At 37.4% G+C, this 20,339-nt stretch overlaps 1 protein-coding gene across 1 annotated transcript in view; it reads right to left on the bottom strand.

Annotated features, from left to right (window-relative positions):
• Setd3 (SET domain containing 3) overlaps positions 1–19,794 on the bottom strand; it is a 331,102-nt gene extending 311,308 nt beyond the window's left edge. The window contains exons 1-2 of the mRNA XM_081771689.1: positions 19,507–19,794; positions 687–861 (exon numbers count right to left, since the gene is read on the bottom strand). Coding sequence (XP_081627815.1) covers positions 687–831 — 145 coding nt within the window. The 5' untranslated portion in view covers positions 832–861; positions 19,507–19,794. The remainder of the gene's footprint in view (positions 1–686; positions 862–19,506) is intronic.
• Between the last annotated feature and the right edge of the window lie 545 nt (positions 19,795–20,339).

Here is a 20,339-nt window from a genome sequence, read left to right as displayed (position 1 = left end):
TCAACAAGCACGACTTTCCGACCATTGTATTGTCACGAGCCTCCCACTCCTAGGGTTCGAATACCAAAACCAATCTAAATCATTTGTAAACAACCAACGTACCTAGTATTTTCCTCATACTCTATTTTCGAAAACTTCAGACGCTATTTCCATCTGAGAATTAGCAACCACTTTCACATTTATAAATACAACGGTAAGACTTACTATATTCTACTGTGCTTGAGACTCCACCCGAAATATTTTGCTTGGCAGCATTTTAATTAACATTGAGATTTATAAGTGCATTATGCCACAAAAATAAATTAGAACCAGCAGATGTATTAGTATGATTTAAAAAAAAAAAAAATATACACGAAACATAAACGTATACTTCTTCAATAGAGTTTTAATCAAATACACTTCTTTATTTGTTATCATGTTCAAAAATTTTCTCCAGAAACTAAAAATTTACTTTAGAAAAACAATTACTAAAAAATTTATTAAAATATTAGGAAACAGCATAATGCAGAAGTGAAATCTATAAAAGCATTACCATCGCTATAACCATGACGCCACTTTATGATTTTCAGACAAAACCAAAGAAGCTACGAGAATTGACAGAGTCACCAACTGACTCAGTAAAATATATAACTATATTATTTATTATCATTTTTCTTATTGTGTCATAATTTAAAAGCAGCCTTTACCTCTGAAAACTTTTTCTGTCAGTTGATTTACTTCATTTCTTTTCTGAGGAGGCAGCTTCTTGGGTAAGTCTTCACTGGTAGAAACTGTGTTCTTTGTAGGTGTTTTTCCTCTTCCACCAGACTTTCCGTGACTCTTCTTTCCCATTCTCTGTTCACAATAACATCACCAATCATTCTAAAAAGGATACGTTAATAATAAATCATTTATCTTCAATTTATCTAAATGTACTTTATAAAAGATTGTTACAATATTTATGAATATGCAATTATTTCAAACCAAATTCCGGAATCATCTACAGAATAAAGACGAGACTGATATCACCAATCAATAAAATATTATTCTACGGCATGTGCTCTATTCTCATCACACTTTCTATTCTAATGGATGGCTTTTATCTTTTCTACAGATAAAAGCCATTCATTTCAGTCTTTTAATCTTCTGTAATTTTTAGCTTACGCGACAATTTAGGAAACAAAAGAATTGAGATCCATTGGAGTTTCCAATTCTGTTTACTCAGATTTCTAAAATAAATATCAATTAACAATGGTAATGAAGCAAACATAATGCAAGATAGAAAATAAAAACTTATTGATTTAATCGACTTCAGAGCCGTTGAGTCATTTTTCAGTGACAAAGCCGTTGTGGACGAAGTTATAGTCATATAAAAACTCAGTTACGTGACAAAAGTAAATATTCATTAGCGTTTACGAAACATCGAAACCGTCTCGTACTTCCGTAGAAGACCTTCTGGAGTGAAATATTGAGTGTATACAAAACACGAATAAAAAGAGTGGAAATAAAAATCACTAACACACAAATAAATACAATAAATATTGTAATATCCCACGTGGTACTGTATACAAACTATACTTTACGCTTGTGTTTACAAACACAACCACATAGTTTTACGCCGCATCACGTGTATTCACTACAACCAGCACACGACGGACTTCCGGCTCCTCCTACGAAGCAGACTATGACATCGGAGCAGCATCGCCACCGCCGCCCGGAGGCCTATAAATTCGGCAATAATCAGCGGACCAGTACTAGTTCTCTGGTGTTCCCCCTACTGTTTGCCACAGAACATTAGGAGTAACCTAACCTCAAGCCTCTAGTCTGCCACAGGACTCTTGGCTATTCCTCTCAATCTGACTTAGCCTGCTATGGGCTTTGTTGGGAATCTTATCCCAGTTGCTTAGCCTACTACGAGGCTCTGTGACTACTAACCTCCTCAATGCTTGCCACGGAGCTTTGGGATTCCTTTCGCCACTCTGCTTAGCCTGCCACGGGTCTCTGTGGAGATCCCGTCCTAAATGTGTAGGAGATAATTTAAAAGGACAAACTGTAATAACACGGAGACTTCTTCAATTGAGTAGCTTCTTCTGGTGGCCTTGAGTAACTATTCAAAATAAATCCATGATTCATTATGCATGAAATGCTCGTACTCGTTTTGTAATAGCAACAAATCACGTTGAGAGGAAGAGGAAAAGAAACTGAAGACAGGAAAATAAAGGTCTTTCTAAATGAGCTTGAAGCTAAGAAGATTAAAACAATATTGCGCAATATTCATGAGAAAATGAAGCATTTGGAGAAGTGAAATGAATTACAAAATACTGTAGATTTTTTTCTAAAGATATGTCATTAATATATCGTAGCCAGTTTTATGTTCAACATTTTATTAAGTTTTGCTATACACTTCTTTTTGAAAAGCCCTGAAGTCTTACCTACAGTTGGAATTCAATCAAACTAGATGCTAAGTTTATGTGTCCAATTGAGATCTTGTTTCGCAAACAAAGTATTAGAATTTTCTACGATCGATTGCCAGGATATTGCCTTCTAAAGCAGGGAAGCTGGGCAAGATTTCTTGAACAAGACTGCACTTTTTCGATGAATGTCTCAGGGTAACTATTTCTGAGCATATTTGATGAATCTTTTATTATGACTGAAGTTACAGATTAAAGTTTAGGAAACACAATATGTCCAGGACTTTATTTTTCTAAAGATATATATAAAAGCTTTTTCTTTTAAGCTGAATTTTAGTGGCTGCAAAGGTAAGTGTCAAAATCTAAACAAGCCGAACATATTAACAGGTACTGGTGATCGTATTATCTTCTAAATGCATACGACATATAATACTGTTGTTCCTGTCTTCAAGTTGATTTATAAATTGAAAGTTTCATTTAATAAATACAAAACTTTAAAAAATGGCTGGAAAATATTTCATTTTTTTTAACATCAGAAAAAGTTTCGGTACTGCGTACCATCAGAAGAAAACAGTGAATGTACTCGGCAAGGCGTGCTGAAGTATCCTTAAGTAAATAAGTTATACAGAACTCTTAAAAGTCAATGATTCTCCAGTCCATTACCTCAACTGCAGCCTTAAATCCTCTATGCAAAGTTCGTAACTCACAGCTTCTTGTATCAAAGTATTACAGGGTCACTTGGCGACGCCTTTATATCCGACTTGAAAGTATGCAGAAATTTAAAATTTACATTGAGGCCATCATTGAAATTTGAATTATCTTTTTTAAGTTCAACGCGATTAAAAGATTGGAAGTTGTGGAATGTCCTAAAAACGTTGGTGTCAAATAATGGGTGCACACTTGCCCTTTCATCGTACTCCAGAATCGCACATTTATGTCCATCTGCTTCTTTTGAGACACTTTATTAAGAGATTTGTCAAAACCCAGAACATAGTAACCACACTCCCTCAGCAACTGAATTAGCTCACTTCTAAATTGTAGTGATAACTCATAAACTAAAGTAGACGTTATCTTGTTATGCTCATGTTGTATTTTCCCGGCAATCTCACTGTCCGGGGACATAAGTTTGAGTACTTTGACATTTGCAGCAGTGCGTACTTATGTATGTCAATGCACTTTGTACATACCATACTTATTTTGTTTTTGAAATGTTATCTTTTAATAGCAAGCCCTGTAAACTACTTTCTTTCGCCCTGAACTCGTACCAATCTCCATCGTTGAATCCACACTTGAGCATGCAACTTACCAGAAACCTTTAAAAGGTGAGATACAAATATCTTGACACTCCAGTCAGACGATGCTGACTTGAAATGAAATGAAATCTTTAAGTTTAACGTCCCACGGTTATGCCGGTTAGGCTAAAGGAGACGGTGATAATGAGAAATGAGTGAAATGGTGGAATGAAGAAAGTGGGAGGAAACGGGAGAACCCCGAGAAAACCCACGAGCACGGTGTTTGTCCACCACAAAGTCCACGCGGCGCGAGCTGGGATCGAACCAGGGACCCCAAGCACTGGAGGTGAACGCTCTACCACTGAGCCACCGCGCCCCCACGATGCTGACTTGTTTTCTTGATTCACAAAGATACTAACTTCTACTGATAGGGTGATGGACGCATTTGTTACCTGGTACTTCCCGAATCCATGATAAAGAATTATCTAACAACCAAAAAAGATTAAACGTGATTCTGGAATACTTGGAAACTGACTTCTGCACAGGAACTCTGGATATACGAACACCTCAACTACAACACCTTTTTACTATCGATCCTGCCTCTGCAACTTGAAAAACTACGCTAAATCAGGAGTGATGTCGAAAAAATGCGCAATAAATTTATCAGAAAACCGTTACTAAGCACCCACCTTCTACACCCCCTTTTTTGACCGTCTTTCTATACAACAATATGATGTAAATAAAAGCCTGTTGTTGACAGTTATATTAAATATTTTTCTTTTGTCACGTAAGCCGTCTCGATCCACTGCATCGAATCAACTTGTGTTTGCTATGTCTTTTCCTTTTTTGCACAGAGCCAGTTTAGTCTAGGCGTTTACCCATTGGTAAGTCTCTAAGGTAAGAAATTAAAATGCTAAATACATAAACAAAACATGATTGCGCGCTTTATACATGACTAGCTGAACCTGCGCTCTCTACACAGCGTATCATTCGCATATGAGCATAAATCTCCTTCTCATTCCTCACAACATCTGTACATGTTCCTTTACAGACACAAGTGAAAGACGTATTGATTTAAAAAAAAAAAAAAAAAAAAAAGCCAAGGGGTATCATAAAGAGGAGACTTTTTTCGATTATTTTTTCTCAATATCTCGCACAGTTTGCAAGATTTGAGCCTACTTCCGGTTGGAGTTTCTAATTTATGTATGACCAGTGTTTTCTTTCTTATTGCATGCAGTATGTAATAAGCAAATACATTAAATACACAATTAATTATAATGTCAGTTATATATGGTGTTCATTGGGCAAAACACTCCAAAAATTAAAGTTCATCTTAGACTGGAGAAATGGTTATCCTTCCGTTTCCATTATTATTTGGCCATGAAACAAACGCCTGAGACATACGCAACCCCTATATACAACAATGTGGTGTTGGAATGTATGATGCGTAGGATATGATGCTTTAGTTTTTTGTTTTTTAAATTTCAACACTTCCAATGTACCCGTCAAAATGTAATAAAGAAATAGTGGCCATGTTTTTTAAATATTCAATTAGAACTGGACAATCTACGTGAAATTTGCAATCGATCAGTGAAAACATCATCTTTCTAGAGCCTGTAGTTTCCGAGATCTCATTGTCGAAAGGACCGGCCAGAAACATATAAATGTATTTTAAAAGAGCTCCAAATATGGCAGCACAATTCATTTGCATTTATTTCGGAGAATTCTTATTAAAGGCAAAGGCCTTTGAACAATAATTTCAAAGGATAAACTTTGTGAAAAATATTTCTTTAAGTAATTTATTTAAAGTACACTCTTTTAAAAATATTCGTCTTTGTTATAAACGTGAAATCACAAATAACCGTAAATCAAAGGTTTGAAAGCTAAGCTTATAGGTCAGAGCTCGGTCGCTCTCAATTGGTACTGTAGCATTTTAATAGATAGATAGTAAAGCGTACGCACTCATTCTCAGGCTGCTATTTACTCATTTGAAATTTCCTATAACAATATCTTTATTACTTTGGATTTTTGGTGTTTACAAAAGTCTGCTTTTTAACAACAAATACTATTACAAAAGTAAACTAAATTCCCATGTCAGAAAGCGAGCGAAGAAATCGATTTTATTATTCTGAGAAAAATAAAATTATGTCATGAAACATTATTTACAAGGGTGAAAGAAGTCAATCATTGAAAAATACGTAGTTTCATAATTCCTGAAGGCGCCTCACGATTATTGACAGACAAAAGCACGTTGCTTAACACATCCCACGAACGAGATATTAATTACTGATTTAATGATGTGAGAACAAAAGAAATGCGAGTATGGGGGGAAACAGGAGAACTCCGAGAAAACCCACAAACTCTTGTGTTTATTTACTACAAAACCCTATTGTGCAACCACGATTTGAACTCGAGAACTTTGGCATCAGAATTCAATGTTCTACCGACTAGAACATCGAATTTGCGTTGAAGTTAGTACCAACATGCAAAAGTGTTTCAAACCACATAACATCTGAAAACATAATTCATCTCTTGGATCAGTTTCTTTCATTCAATGTAAGCCGTGACACTGAATCGTCAGCTAGAAAAAACTGTTTGCTTCCCAAATTTCAAAACCCAAGTATTTTGGCGAAAACAAAATATACAACAGCTACATACGAACATGATAAAGATTCTAATTATTATTTATTTATTTTTTTTTCCATAGTAAAGATATGAAGACGTCAATATTAAAACAGAATTGTATATTATGAAATTTCATTATATCAACAGTATACTGGAAACAAACGAATATTATTTTACGATAATTTGAATCGCATATTCTAACTTTTTTTTTCATTTATTTCAGTGGGAATTACTAAATAAAGAAAACCAGTCTTTGTTACATATTTTTGAAGAGGAATGCTAGCGAGGGAGTCCCATGGAAGAACGCCCTCCAATTTCCAGAACAGCTTTTGTATCCCTCCCAAAAGATCCATTCCAGTTATAAAATATCTTTCACGCATTTTGTCTGAAGGAATCTTGTTTTATAAAACTTTGAACATTTCGTACAGGTACTGAAAACGCATACAAAAAATTGGCTCAAAGATGATTAAAAAGAGAGATTGAAACTTTATTTGAGCTTACATACCATAAACATTGTTCAATAAACTGCTGCATCGTTTTTAATATCAAAGAACAAACAACACTTTTTGAACTCGTAAGACGCATCGTCATTATTAAACCATTACTAAACGTGTAACTATTGGCAGAGAATGATTAAATGCGTACCTAGGAATGTATAACAATTAATAAACTCTGGTAAAGACAGTAGACTCACGCGAAAGATTTCCATGTATAAAATATGGATAGCCACTGTTAGCCACCGTTACCCGTTAAGATGTTAACGGATTGACTCCATTAACGAGCCCAGCCAAGACAATTACTCTAGCTATCTGTTGTAAAAAAAAATCGCTTGCATGTATGGGATATGGGCTACAGAAAATCACCATTAAAGTTGTCGTTATCCGTTAACGGATTGACTCCACTGTCGAACTCGCTCAAGGTAATTGCTGTAGCTATCTGTTGCAAATCATTCTAGCTACCAATTGCAGAAAAAGAATTAAAAAGTTTGCCTGTATGTTTGCAATATGAGCTATAAATAACCACCGTTAGAGTCGTCCTTTTCCGTTAATTCGTTAACAGATTGACTCCATTAACGAACTGGGCCGAGATAATCGTTCTAGCTAACTATCGCAAAAAACAGAATTAAAATATTCGCATTGGTTCAAGTTATTGCGCGAAGTAAGGAACGGATTGTGAACACAATCTTACAAGTCTCACTACCTAATCATAATAAACACTGCATTATAAGCACAAAGGAGAAAGTATATTTTGGAATCTGTATCTCATATTTAAGGATCAAGGGCTGGATGAAAACACTTCTGCTATCCACTGAGTATGGGCCAAATGCATACGCTAAGTGTACTGTAACTTTATCAGTAATTTTCGTAAACTCGCTAGTATGGTATTTCCCGAATAGATCTCTGTGCAAATTATAATACAGTACAATGAAAGTACATAAATAGGAGTAACCGTATTCCAAAATCCCTTCATTGTATGATATGCTACCTTAACTTCATACAAGCAACAGGAAACTTCGATGGAATTGAAACTAGTAGGAATAAGAAAGAAAAATAGTTAGAATTATACGTGCGTCAAAAATTAATTTACCATTTTATCGGTGATCCAACTGCATTTTGTGGATGATTCACCAATATGATATTCCACTCCACAAGCGAAAGGAAACGATAATACACACAGCTGCAGGACATATGTCTATTACTAATTGCTAATGAAAACACAGATAAGTTTATAAGTCTGAAATTGCCAAATAAGAAACAGGCACTCAACAGCATTTGAATTCGTTTGAGAATTTTCATTTTTACATGTTTTTAATATCTCATTTTTAGTAAATCGAAATTTCCTGACTTCTTCAGCATTTCTCGAATTCCATTATATTTTCCGGTTTTCCAGGTTTGTCGCCACATTGCAGACAACAATTATTCACTAACGCTATATCTCGACATTCAAACATAAGCAAGTAAACATACATCATAGTTCAGTCTATCTCCTTAACTATTTACAAGTAACAAGACTAACTTATTTTCTTCTACTGTTGCATTTACATTTTTTATTTAATTCGTCAATATTTCAAAGTTTCAAGTTTCAACACCTTTTGATGCTCCTGAAAGCTTATTTATTTCCAAAGATAACTATCTTTTTTCATCCATTTTATCTTATCTTGGAATCTTCATTGATTCTCTAAGGTGATTATATCTTTTGTAGGCAGCTGTAACGTTTGTTAATATCCCTAATAGAATACTTTCATGCAATCTGATCTGATTTTTCCCTGACTCTTCTGTGGAATATAGTAACTTTCCCGACTAGCCTTAACTTCCCTGATTTTCATGGTCAGTGTGAATCCTGTTCATAATAATTTCATCATCCAGGTAATCTCTGCTTGCTCGGGCAAATTCGGCACTGATGCTGATATTCATCAGGATAGTACGACTGCCTCTTGCACGGTTTATCCCTAGTAAATATGCGGCCTCATGGCTGCTCCCAGATATTAATCGGTAGTTGATACCAAGCGCAAAAAGCTACCTAGAGATGACAAGGGTATGTCGGAAAATATGTTAAAGGGTGATAGTTGTTAAGAACATATTAACTTCCTTTTCCACCCCACCATCCACACCCAAGAAAAAACCATTTAAAAAGCACTGGTGAGATACTCTTGAAAGAACAACATTATGTGGATTTTGTTTTTTATTTAAACAAAATCACGTCAACCTCTCAAAAATGTTTGGTCTTCAGACTGAGAATTAGGCGAAGCACTGCGTCGCTCCGACTTCAAAACTGAATATCTAACTGCTATGCTCTTTCTTCACTACGCCTTAGTTTATGGTTAAGAACTCACTGTGAAAACAAAGACCATTGACGATCCTTGTACCTGGTCTCCATTGATACAAGCTGCAGTAGCTATTGTCATATGTTCATTGATATAAGCACAGAAAGCAAACGAATGAGACGGTAACAGACAAAATAGTTGTACGTACGAGACCGAAGATGTCAGCAGTAGTACCTCTCGAAATGATCTCACTGGAATAAACACATTGGCACTGTAAAGTCATTACTTCTTAATGTTTTATAATCTCATTCTATTAGATGCTTTCCATTTTTACTTCTATAGTTGCGCAAGGGATTTGATTTGTAGTGAGTGCTATGAGAGCCTAAGAGATGGTTGAAGACAGGCGTATAGCACAAGCGGATTATGGCACTTAATACTCATGTTCGAGTGGTATCAGAAATTATTGTCATTTTCAATAGTGTACAAGCACGACAACAGGTTTCCTGAAAAACATGAATCAAACCATGGAAAAGTATGGAATTAAAAAATATTTAGGTACAGCTAACGAGTCTGCAACATTACTTTTAAAACCTTCCTTATGGAACAAAGTGGTGCCAGGAAATCTTATCTTCATAAAACCAAGTTGCAGAAGTGGTCCCGAGCTTGTAACATTGTTACAAAATGTCACAATCCCAAGCTTACAGTATATGATTTCTGTGTCTGTATTTCGCTTTCATTATCCTTTCAAATGAGTTACAATTAAAAATCCCAATATTTGCATGTTACTATTTCTCTTCAAGTACTGCATTTCACTTGTAAAATGTTCAGATATTTGTTGCTATTTCTTCAAATCTGCACCACTCACGATAAAAATTTGTCTATTTGAGGCTGCTATGGCTGTGCTTGAGCGCATACTTCTGGTGCGGGGATCCGGGTTCGATCCCAGCCTACGCCAAGCAAACTTTGTGATGGACAAATATCGTGCACGTAGGTTTTCTCGGGGTACTCCTGCTTCCTCACAGTTTCTTCATTGGACGATTATTATCCATCTCATCATCACCGTCTCCCCTAGCCTATGTATATAATCATAAGATCTTAATATATCAATGTATTAGGCATACTTATAAAGAAAGAAAGAAAAAAAAACTTACAACTAAAAGCTAGCTTTTCAAACAATACAATGGCTACGATCTCGTCATGTTTTCAATTTATATATACTACCCTGACGTAAGTATATAGACATATCCAAAGCACCAGAATTTTGTGGAAGTACGAAAGAATGCGAACGGCAACGTAGGCGATGAAGTGAACATGTAGTACAAGTCGCACCATGGCGCGGAATTCACCAATTGACACAAGTGAAAAGCAGGGGCGGATCCAGGGGGAGAGGCGATCCGGGCAATCGCCCCCCCCCCCCAAAGAGGAAACTTTTTTTATTTTATAACTAACTAACTAACTAAATCTATGGCCTATCGGACCCGAAGGTTCAATGCCGCGTTCACAAAAGCTCTCCACTGACTTCTATCCTTAGCTAACTGCATCCAGTTTCTACTTTGTATTCCAATCTCTGCGAGATCCATCTTAATATTGTCCTCCCATTTGCGCCTAGGTCTTCCTAATGGCCGTTTTCCGATTGGTCTTCCAGTCAAGACTTTGAAAGCGTTTCTACTTTCTTCCATTCTAGCTACATGACCCGCCCACCTAAGCCTCCTAGACTTGACGACCCTAACAATGTTGGGTAGACCATATGTTATGTAGTTCCTCGTTATGAAGTTTCCGCCATTCCCCATTCCCGTTCCTCTTGGGTCCGAATATTCGTCTCAGGATCTTGTTCTCAAATACTTTCAGTCTATGCTCTTCCCTCACAGTAAGTGACCATGCTTCGCACCCATACAGAACAACAGGCATAATTATCGTTTTGTATATATTAAGCTTCAAATTCCTCGACAGAATTCGCGACGACAAGAGATTTTGAACCGAATAGTAACACGAATTCCCTGCTTTTAGTCGACATTTAATTTCTTCGTGAATATGATTTTCCTCTGTTAATATTGATCCTAGATATTTGAAACTATCCACTTTATCAAAAATATTATTTAATATTTTAACGCATCCATAATTTGCTGTAATCCGGTCCCGACGCACTTCCATGTATTTAGTTTTCTCTGCATTTACTTCTTTTTTTATTTTATATATAAATAAAACCCATCCCCGAGACGCTCTTAAAAGTAGCTCTAAGTACCAGTATTACAACCCCCCCCCCCCAGAAGTCCGTCCTGGATCCGCCCCTGGTGAAAAGCTGACGAAATTTACCGAAGGTTGCATAATTGGGCACTGAAAACATAGTAGTCACCCCGTCATTACTAACTCTTAAAGGAATTACAGTACAATTTAAACGGGATGGAAGGTAAGCGTAGGCCCAAGATCGAGTCAACTGAGACCAACGCCACATTTGAATGTACGATCGCCCGGAGGGCAAGCACCCATCCATCCCAATCTGCTAATGATTTCGCAGCTGGGAATGATAAAGCAGCACGAAACGTCCAGCGGTCTTTATATACTGCGAGTATTAAAAATACGAAGAAAGAACACGCTGGTAGCAAAATAACACATAACATGAAGACACAATTGGATCTTCATGTAATGGCTTAATGTAGTAAGCTACGACACTTCTGAAATTAAGTTATGTTTTCCGACGAAGGTAGATGTTGTCAATTCTCGGACAGCGGTTGACAGTGGGTCAAAAGCCATCGACAGACCACCATTTACCAGCATTCCGACAGCATGTGATATACGTATGTGGCATGGTGTGCCGTGTTATTTGGCGGTAATCTTGTTTTGTCGCGACAGGCAGCATACCATTGCACCGAGGTACCTCGAGGTACTGTAAGATGGATTAATAACTTTCTTCGAAAAAAGAATTGCCACGGGCTGCCATAGAATTCATAGATGACAAAGCACCATGTCATAGGCCAAAGCTGACCACCCGCTGGAAGAGGCAAAATGCGGTTCAAACTCTGTAGTGGCCTGGAGACCTCATAGAAAAACGTTTGACATCTTCTACAACTAAAATTGAACAAATCGCCACACAAACATCAGTTACTTTGTGACAAATGGTACTACCTGTCATAAGATGTCACCGACGACTTGCTGAATATCACGCCACGCAGAACTGAAGCTTTACGAACTGGCATATATACTGCTTTGGTCAGTTGGAGTTTTTTTAGCAAAGATATACAAAGGGTACTAGGGAAGTTTTACAATACGACCTTGTTTCTTATACTTTTTCAAAATGCTTTCCTCCACACATTACACATTTTTCCACTCTTCGAAACCAGTCGTCGAAGAAACTGCGATCTTTCAGCAGAGATCTGGGCACACTCATCGTCCCAAGCCCTTGGTAGGGCGTCATCGCTTGTAAAACGCCTTCCTTTCAGTCTGGTCTTCACATGGGGGAACAACGCGAAGTTACAGGGAGGGTACTCTAACAGATTTAGTCCAGTGGTGGCCAAATACTCTGAGCAAACTTTTGAACGGTGCCCTGGAGCGTTAGCATGGTGAAGAAACCATATGTCCATCCTTGGGTTTGGGCGCAACTGTTTGAGAGCTGTAAGAACTTTAGGCAGACATTCATCGGTATACCACTTCCCTGTGACTGTCTTCTGTGTCTCTACGACAACTCGGTTAATAATTACAATTCCTCGCACACTAAAAAAAACCCGCCACCATTCACTTCTTCACTGATGTGGACTTTCGAACACCCACACTTTATTTTGAGGCTTGGTCGAAACGTAATAGTAATAGAGCCAAGTTTCGTCACCTGTCACAATACTGTTCACAGAGGAAGATTTTCCATTTTTAAATTTTTTGAACATTTCACTGCACCATGAAACACGGTCTGCCATCTGCTCGTCGATCAAGTCATGTAGGTACCCAAAAGGTACAAAGCTTTTTAACTCGAAGGGAATCGCAAGGGGACGCGGTGACTCAGTGGTAGTGCGTTCACCTCCGGTGCTTGGGGTCCCTGGTTCGATCCCAGCTCGCGCCGTGTGGACAAACGCCATGCTCGTAGGTTTTCTCGTGGTCCTCCCGTTTCCTCCCACTTTCTTCATTCTATCATTTTCATTCATTTCTCATCATCACCGTCTCTTTTGGCCTAACCGGCATAACCGTGGGACATAAAACTGAAAGATTTAATTTCGAAGGTAATCGTGGAGAATAGCACGAACTGCTGGTACATTAATGCCCAAGCATACCTTTATTTGACAATACCTGTAACCTGTCTATCTGTTTCAAGCATTTTCTTTGCTGTAGCAATGTTCTGTTCAATCACAGATGAAGATGGCCGACCTGGCCTTGGAGCGTCCTCAAGTCTGAAATTTCATTTTTGAAATATTTGGATCCACCTAAATAGCGTTGTACGATGAGGACAATTCTCTCCAAGCACATGAGTCATTTCCTCTAAACATTGATCAACACTTATCTACGTAAAAAATTGTAGCGCAAAATTGCCCGGTATTCAGTTTTTGACCACGACGATATATCCACTTCTTTTCACTAACCAGCTGAAAATCAACTGACACTGAGACAGAGACTAGAGCTTCTACAGTGCACGTTTGGACATGTCTAAACACGGGCTAAATTGCAAACTCTTGTGATGATCCGTTTTCAGGGCTGGATTAATCAACCCAGCAGGAGGCTCGGAGCTAGAAAAAATATGTGGCCCCTAATGACTTCACCTAATCCATTTCTGTGACAGTACAGTGTGAAAGTTAAGGGAATATGTTTAATATTTTTGGTCATATTTTATTTTATGATGATGATTGTATCTTCATTATTCTTTTCAGATAGCCAGTTGAGGTTTTGATCACAGTGGAGGCCCTTGTCCACCTGGAGGCCCGGGGCTAAAGCCCTCCTTAATCCGGCCTTGTCCGTTTTGTTCTATTGCAAAACTTTCCTAGTGCCCTTTGTAATTCATATTTTATAAAATGTTTCAAAATGTCTTAAATGAAATTAAATATCTTCCAGCGTAAAATAAATAGTTTTATTGTTGAAGTATCCACTTCCGATACTTTGTACGTTCAATTACGGGAATTTCCCGAGCATTTCTTTCACGACCTGTTTTTCCTGAAAATGCAAATTTCTTTACTGTGCATTGAAACCCACTAGTACGGAAGTTTGAATTCACCACTTGAAATAGTAAGCGTTAGGTAATCTTCGGAACTCCGACGCTATTGCTGGTGTTGATTCTACAGAACACTTACAGTATTTCAAAAGTAGCAACAAATGACTCAACTAAACTGTTGTTGGAAAAACAAATTTTGAGCTCCCTCGTGACTACGCGGTTAGCGTACGCGCCTTTATCGTGGAAGGCCTGGTTTCGATTCCTGGCGGGAGCTCATGTGGTTCGGATTCCACGTTAATAGGTCCACGTCTCATATAGCCTCGCTCCTGAAAGAACGTTAAAATCAACTCAACTCAAAACCAAATTTTACTGAAAAACACTCGTGTTACCATCAAAGGTAAGAAATAATAGTTTTACTATCGTATTTACATATTTACTGGCACCTATGGCATTAAACCCTTCAAAGATATGAGGGATAACGTACCTCGGCGAGCACACTATTCACGGAAAGTATCTTCTATATATAAAATTGCATATTTTACTTCAAATAGTTTTTAAGTGCATTCAGAACTTTATAAAGGTCTTATGTTGAATGTTGTTGTATACCTGAACGTGAAAGCATCAAAATCGCCCAAAGAAAGTCCAAAATCTGATAAAAAAAATCACTTTCAATGTGATCGCCTTAGTTGTAGGCCTACCGGTACCAATCTATATTATAAAACTGAAAGTGACTATGTTTGTGACTCTTAATCTCTTGAACCTCCCTACTGATCTCGATCAAATTTTCAATGTAGATGCGGTTTTGGTCTGGGAGCGTTTTTAGCTATTTACCTTAACGGTACAACTCAGGGGAGGGGGAGGCGGGGACAAAAAAAAAATAAATAAAATTGAATAACTCTTGAACCACCCGACCGAACTTGATCAAATTTTCAATGCAGATGAGGTTCGAGACTGGGATGATTTTTATCATTTCACTTTGACGGAGCAACGTAGGGAAGGGGATGGAGGGGGAGATACACAAAAACCAATAAACATAAAAATAAAAGTGACTTTGTTCGTGAATTAATTACTTTTGAACCACCCGATCGATGTCAATCAAATTTTCAACATATATGAAGTTCAATCCTGGGAAGTTTTTATCATTTCATTTTGACAGTAGAACTTAGGGGAGAGGGAGGGGAGGAGGAAAATATATGAAAATAAATAAAACTTAATAACTCTTGAACCACCCGACCGATCTCGATCAAACTTTCAACATAGATAAGGTTCGGGCCTGGGATGTTTTCATCATTTCATTTTTACAGTGCAACGGGGGGGGGGGGGGGAAGATATGTAAAAAAGAAAGTAAAAATAAAAGTGACTGTCTTTGTGACTTCATCACGCTTAGACCACCCGACCGATCTTAAAAAAAAAAATCAACATACATGAGGTTTGGACCTGAGGTGGTTTTTATCATATCACTTTAACGGTAGAACTTAGAGGAGGAGAAGGGGAGGGGAGAAATCTATAAAAATAAATGAAACTTAATAACTCTTGAGCCACCAGACCTATCTTGATCAAACTTTCAGCATAGATAAGGTTCGGGCCTGGGATGTTTTTGTTATTTCACTTTTGTGGTGGAACCTAGTGGAGGGGGAGAGGAGATATATATATGTAAAAAGAATAAAAATAAAAGTGACCGTCTTTGTGACTTCATCACGCTTTAACCACAGGACCGATCTTAATCAAATCTTCCATATGGATGAAATTCGAACCTGAGATGGTTTTTATCATATCACTTTGACGGTAGATCTTAGGGGAGGGGAGGGGAGGAGACAAATATATAAAAATAAATAAAACTTAACAACTCTTGAACCACCCACCCGATCTCAATCAATTTTCAACATAGATGACGTTCGAGCTTGGGATAATTTTTATCATTTAATTTTGACGGTGCAATGTAGGGGAGGCGGAGATATATATGTAAAAAAAAAAAAAAAATGAAAATGACTGTCTATGTGACTTCACTCTTGAACCACCTGACCGATCACGATCAAATTTTCAACATAGATGAGGCTCGGGCCTGGGATAGTATTTATCTATTCACTTTGACGATAGAACTTAGGGGAAAAGGTAGGAGGGGAAGATATATAAAAATAAATAAAACTTTACCAACTCTTGAACCACCGGACCGATCTCGATCAAATTTTCAACCTAGATTAAGTTCGAACATGAGATGATTTTTTTCATATCACTTTGACGATGGATTTAAAGGAGGGGAAAGACATTTACAAATGATCGAAAATGACCGATATTAGTGTCGAATCTATAGTTTTTGAGGTCGTTGAGATGAACAGTGACACTTTTCAATCCAAATTGAGCCCCGCAAAAATATATATACAGGGTGTTAATGAAATGAATTCTTTAAGTTTTACGTCCCACGGTTATGCCGGTTAGGCTAAAGGAGACGGTGATGATGAGAGATGAGTGAAATGGTGGAATGAAGAAAGTGGGAGGAAACGGGAGAACCCCGAGAAAACCCACGCACACGGTGTTTGTCCACCACAAAGTTCACTTGGCGGGAGCAGGGTTTGAACCCGAGACCCCTAGCACCAGAGGTGAACGCTCTACCACTGAGCCACCGCGGCCCTGAGGGTGTTAATGAACTATACCGACAAACTGTAAGAGGTGATTCCTCACATCAAAATAAGAAAAGAAGTTCATATGGACCTATGGATAAAAGTGCATAGTTTAAGGGCTAGGGCTGTCCAAAATCGCAAAAAAGCTAGATTTCAACAGGCCCTATTTCGAATTCCAGAATCGGTGATTGGTGGTCCTTATTAGCGTAAAGGAAGTCATGCACATGCAGTCTAAAAATGCACATTTCATTAATGTTTAATGGGTGTAAAGAGTATTTCCTGCAGGGTGAAATTCCAAGACTTGCCATCAACCGAATTTCGAGATATGCTCTGACTTTATGATTGGTCTAAAGTAAACAAACAATAAGTCTTGATAGTAATGAACATGGAATCCTTTGGCGCGATGTCGGAAGTGTTAAGGATCGCCAGCAGCACGGTCTGGAGTACTCGGAAAAAAGCATACTGGGATGTTTTCTTTCATGACTATAAGTGAAAAAACGTGAAATACACCGTGACGAAATACATCGCATCACAGGTTATTCCGAACACAAAAAAAAAAAACATGGAGCTACCGGTTCCTCATACTTCCGACTTCCCTTCGTAGCACTGGATGTCAATTGTTGTCAAGGCTTACCTCCTGCCTACTTTGAACCCTCCTTGAAATTAGGGTAAATCTGAAAACTCTATTGAGAACATATTTGAGAATTATACCCTCTACAAAATACCCTGCACACCCATTGAAAATTGATGAAATATGTACTTTCGGATTGTACCATCCACGGTTTCTGGAATTCGACATAGGGCCTGTTGAAATTTAGTTTTTTCGCGATTTTAGACAGCCCTAGCTCTGAAACTATGCACTTTTACCCATAGGTCCATATGTAAGAATCACCTCTTACAGTTTGTTGCTATAGTTCATTAACACCCTGTCATATTATCTATTATATAAAAGAGAACGCACAAATCCTTTGTTAGCTCATCACGCTAATACGGCTGAACCAATTTCTTTCATTTTTGGGGGGTTATTAGGATTTGGACCCTAGATGGTTTTTATCATATCACTTTAATTTTTAATTACCAGTGTCTTGAGATAATTGACCATTCAAGTGTCCATAACGTACAAATCCTTTGTTAGTTCATCATAGGTATAAAAATAAACGTATTTATATGCAACCCGCATGACCGTGTCACTCGGCGGGTTAACATAAATGACAGGCGCTATAATGTTAACATTTACTGCAATTTGAAAGCGAAAAAGTAAAAATTATCTAAGTAACAAAGTTTATTGCGTTCCGGGGTGACCGCAGCGAAGCGGGGTGAACGCTACTAGTATATATATATATATATATATGTGTGTGTGTGTGTGTGTGTGTGTGTGTACCGTGTACGTATATATACAAAATCAAAATTACCAATATCATCAGTGTCGAATTCGACTTCACACTTTTCGAGGTCGCTGAGATGAACAATGACACTTCCGATGCCGTGGCTCGCAACATAGGGAGTAACATCGAAAATGACCAATATCAAGGAGTGCTTTAGTAATAGTAAAAAGTGACTGACTGGCGAAACATATTACTATTTTTTCTTAATTTAACCCAGCGAAGCGGGTAATTGATGCTAGTAATATACTAACAAAAAGCTCAAAAACCCAAGTGGGTTTTTTCAGGTAGGTCCAACCCGAAAAAAAAACCGCTGGGTCTTTTCGGGCTGGGTCCACTTGGGCAAACCCTGCTACACAGCCAGACATTAAGTGACTTTTGCAACATCAACAAGAAAAAGCTATAGCTATGCTTGTGATTCTCTTATCCTCTCAATAACTTCATCCACAACGTTGTGTTATGTCGCCCGGTGAAAATCTTTTGGAAAGAAATGAAGAGAAAAGTAGTGAAAGAATGTCAATTTTTCTAGTTATTTCTATTGGTAATGCACGACTGTGGCGCATTTCCTTTCCCGTTGCAGTAACATTACTATGATCACGTCATGATTGTAGCTAGTTGAATTTTAGGTAATAGTATACAACAGTGCCTCATGATCTGTGCGCGTGGATACTTCCTACTGTTGCACTACGTATAAAAATGATTTTATTACATTTAGAAGTAGTAAGAAGCATCCACGTGCACGTGACATGCGATATGTGTTTCAAATCCCCCACATATACTCATACACTACGTACAAGGGCACATTATTATTCTTCGCATACCATAAAATACAACGAAACGCAACGCAAACCGACGTACATTTTATTTTATATTACTCAGTAATTAAATGAAAGTCGCATTTTTACCTCATTTTCAAGTTCCTATGTCCTCAATGAATAATCCTTAAAAGACTGCACTTCGTGAGTCCTCGCTAAATGATGAGGCACTCTCGTATACTATATCCGAATTTTAAAACATAACGTATTACTTCAGACTGGAAAACTTTTAACGTATTTTTCAATTACAAAGTAGCTGTAATTTATAAAACTTCTTAATCTAAGCCCTTATTAAAGTTCTTTAATTTATCTATTTCTTCATTCGCTCAGACTATTCAGCAAGTCTCAAACTACAGAACATAAGTAAACAACTGTATCTCAGCACATGCAAGTCAACGAGATTTATTGATTCACAGAAGAAACGAATCGTCGGATACAGCCAATTCCGAATGAAAATATAAAATACAATATTTACGCATTTGATGCATATACCTTACACGTTTGTTCATACTTTAACTATTTACTATTAATGAAAAACAATTCCGGAGCGCTTACCTAAATGCTTCTCTCTCATTTACAATCTTTTCGTCACAGCTGACAACATTTTCCATATATGGTAAGAACGTAACAAAACACACGCAAATTTCGCAATTTGAAGGCATTGATTAAGCAGTTGAGCGGAGCAATAAAATGCCATCAATGCTCAATTTCTAGAAACTATCTGGTGGAAGCTTCATTAATAGCTTCTCCTACATAAAAGTTAAGTTTCATTTAATTATACATCTACAATAACAGACCCATGCTATTGCTAATTAGAATGTTCATTTTCTTGTATTAACTCCAGCTATTAATTGAAAGCGTGTATGCACAGAGAATTGGTATGCGTAAATCCTCAAAAAGCTATCCCGGGCCCACATTCCGTAACGATTCACATGAAGGCTATGCAAAATCTGCGTTTTACTTTGCAATAATAGGCATATCAGTTGTAATTGATTTTTTCGTTGTGTTACGCTCTACAATGATTGATAAAGCTGGTACGGAACATTGTACACCCTAGGAAATAGTGAAATGATGTATATTATATAACTGACATTTGAAGGAACTGCAATACGGATCATAATGGGATTACACTATCTTTTAGTTATTTTTATTTAAAAGAACAGAGTGCGGAATAAATAAATATATATCTCTTTCTTTCTAATATATAAGACGACGCAATATCAACTACGTCAATTTAGTTTGGAAAATTCTTTAAGCTTCGCCCTCTGAAAACAACCCCGTGGCATGTTACTGAGGAATAGTTTATCTGAAGACTAAGGACTTATCTGGATATAGAGCAAATGAAAGGTTTTTGGTATTGTTTTTATTTATTTGAGGACATACTGTAA

This window comes from Thermobia domestica, chromosome 9 (assembly GCF_964235325.1).
Source record: "Thermobia domestica chromosome 9, izTheDome1.hap1.1, whole genome shotgun sequence".
In the NCBI taxonomy this organism is placed as follows: domain Eukaryota; kingdom Metazoa; phylum Arthropoda; class Insecta; order Zygentoma; family Lepismatidae; genus Thermobia; species Thermobia domestica.
This window is presented reverse-complemented; position numbering and strand designations above follow the sequence as displayed.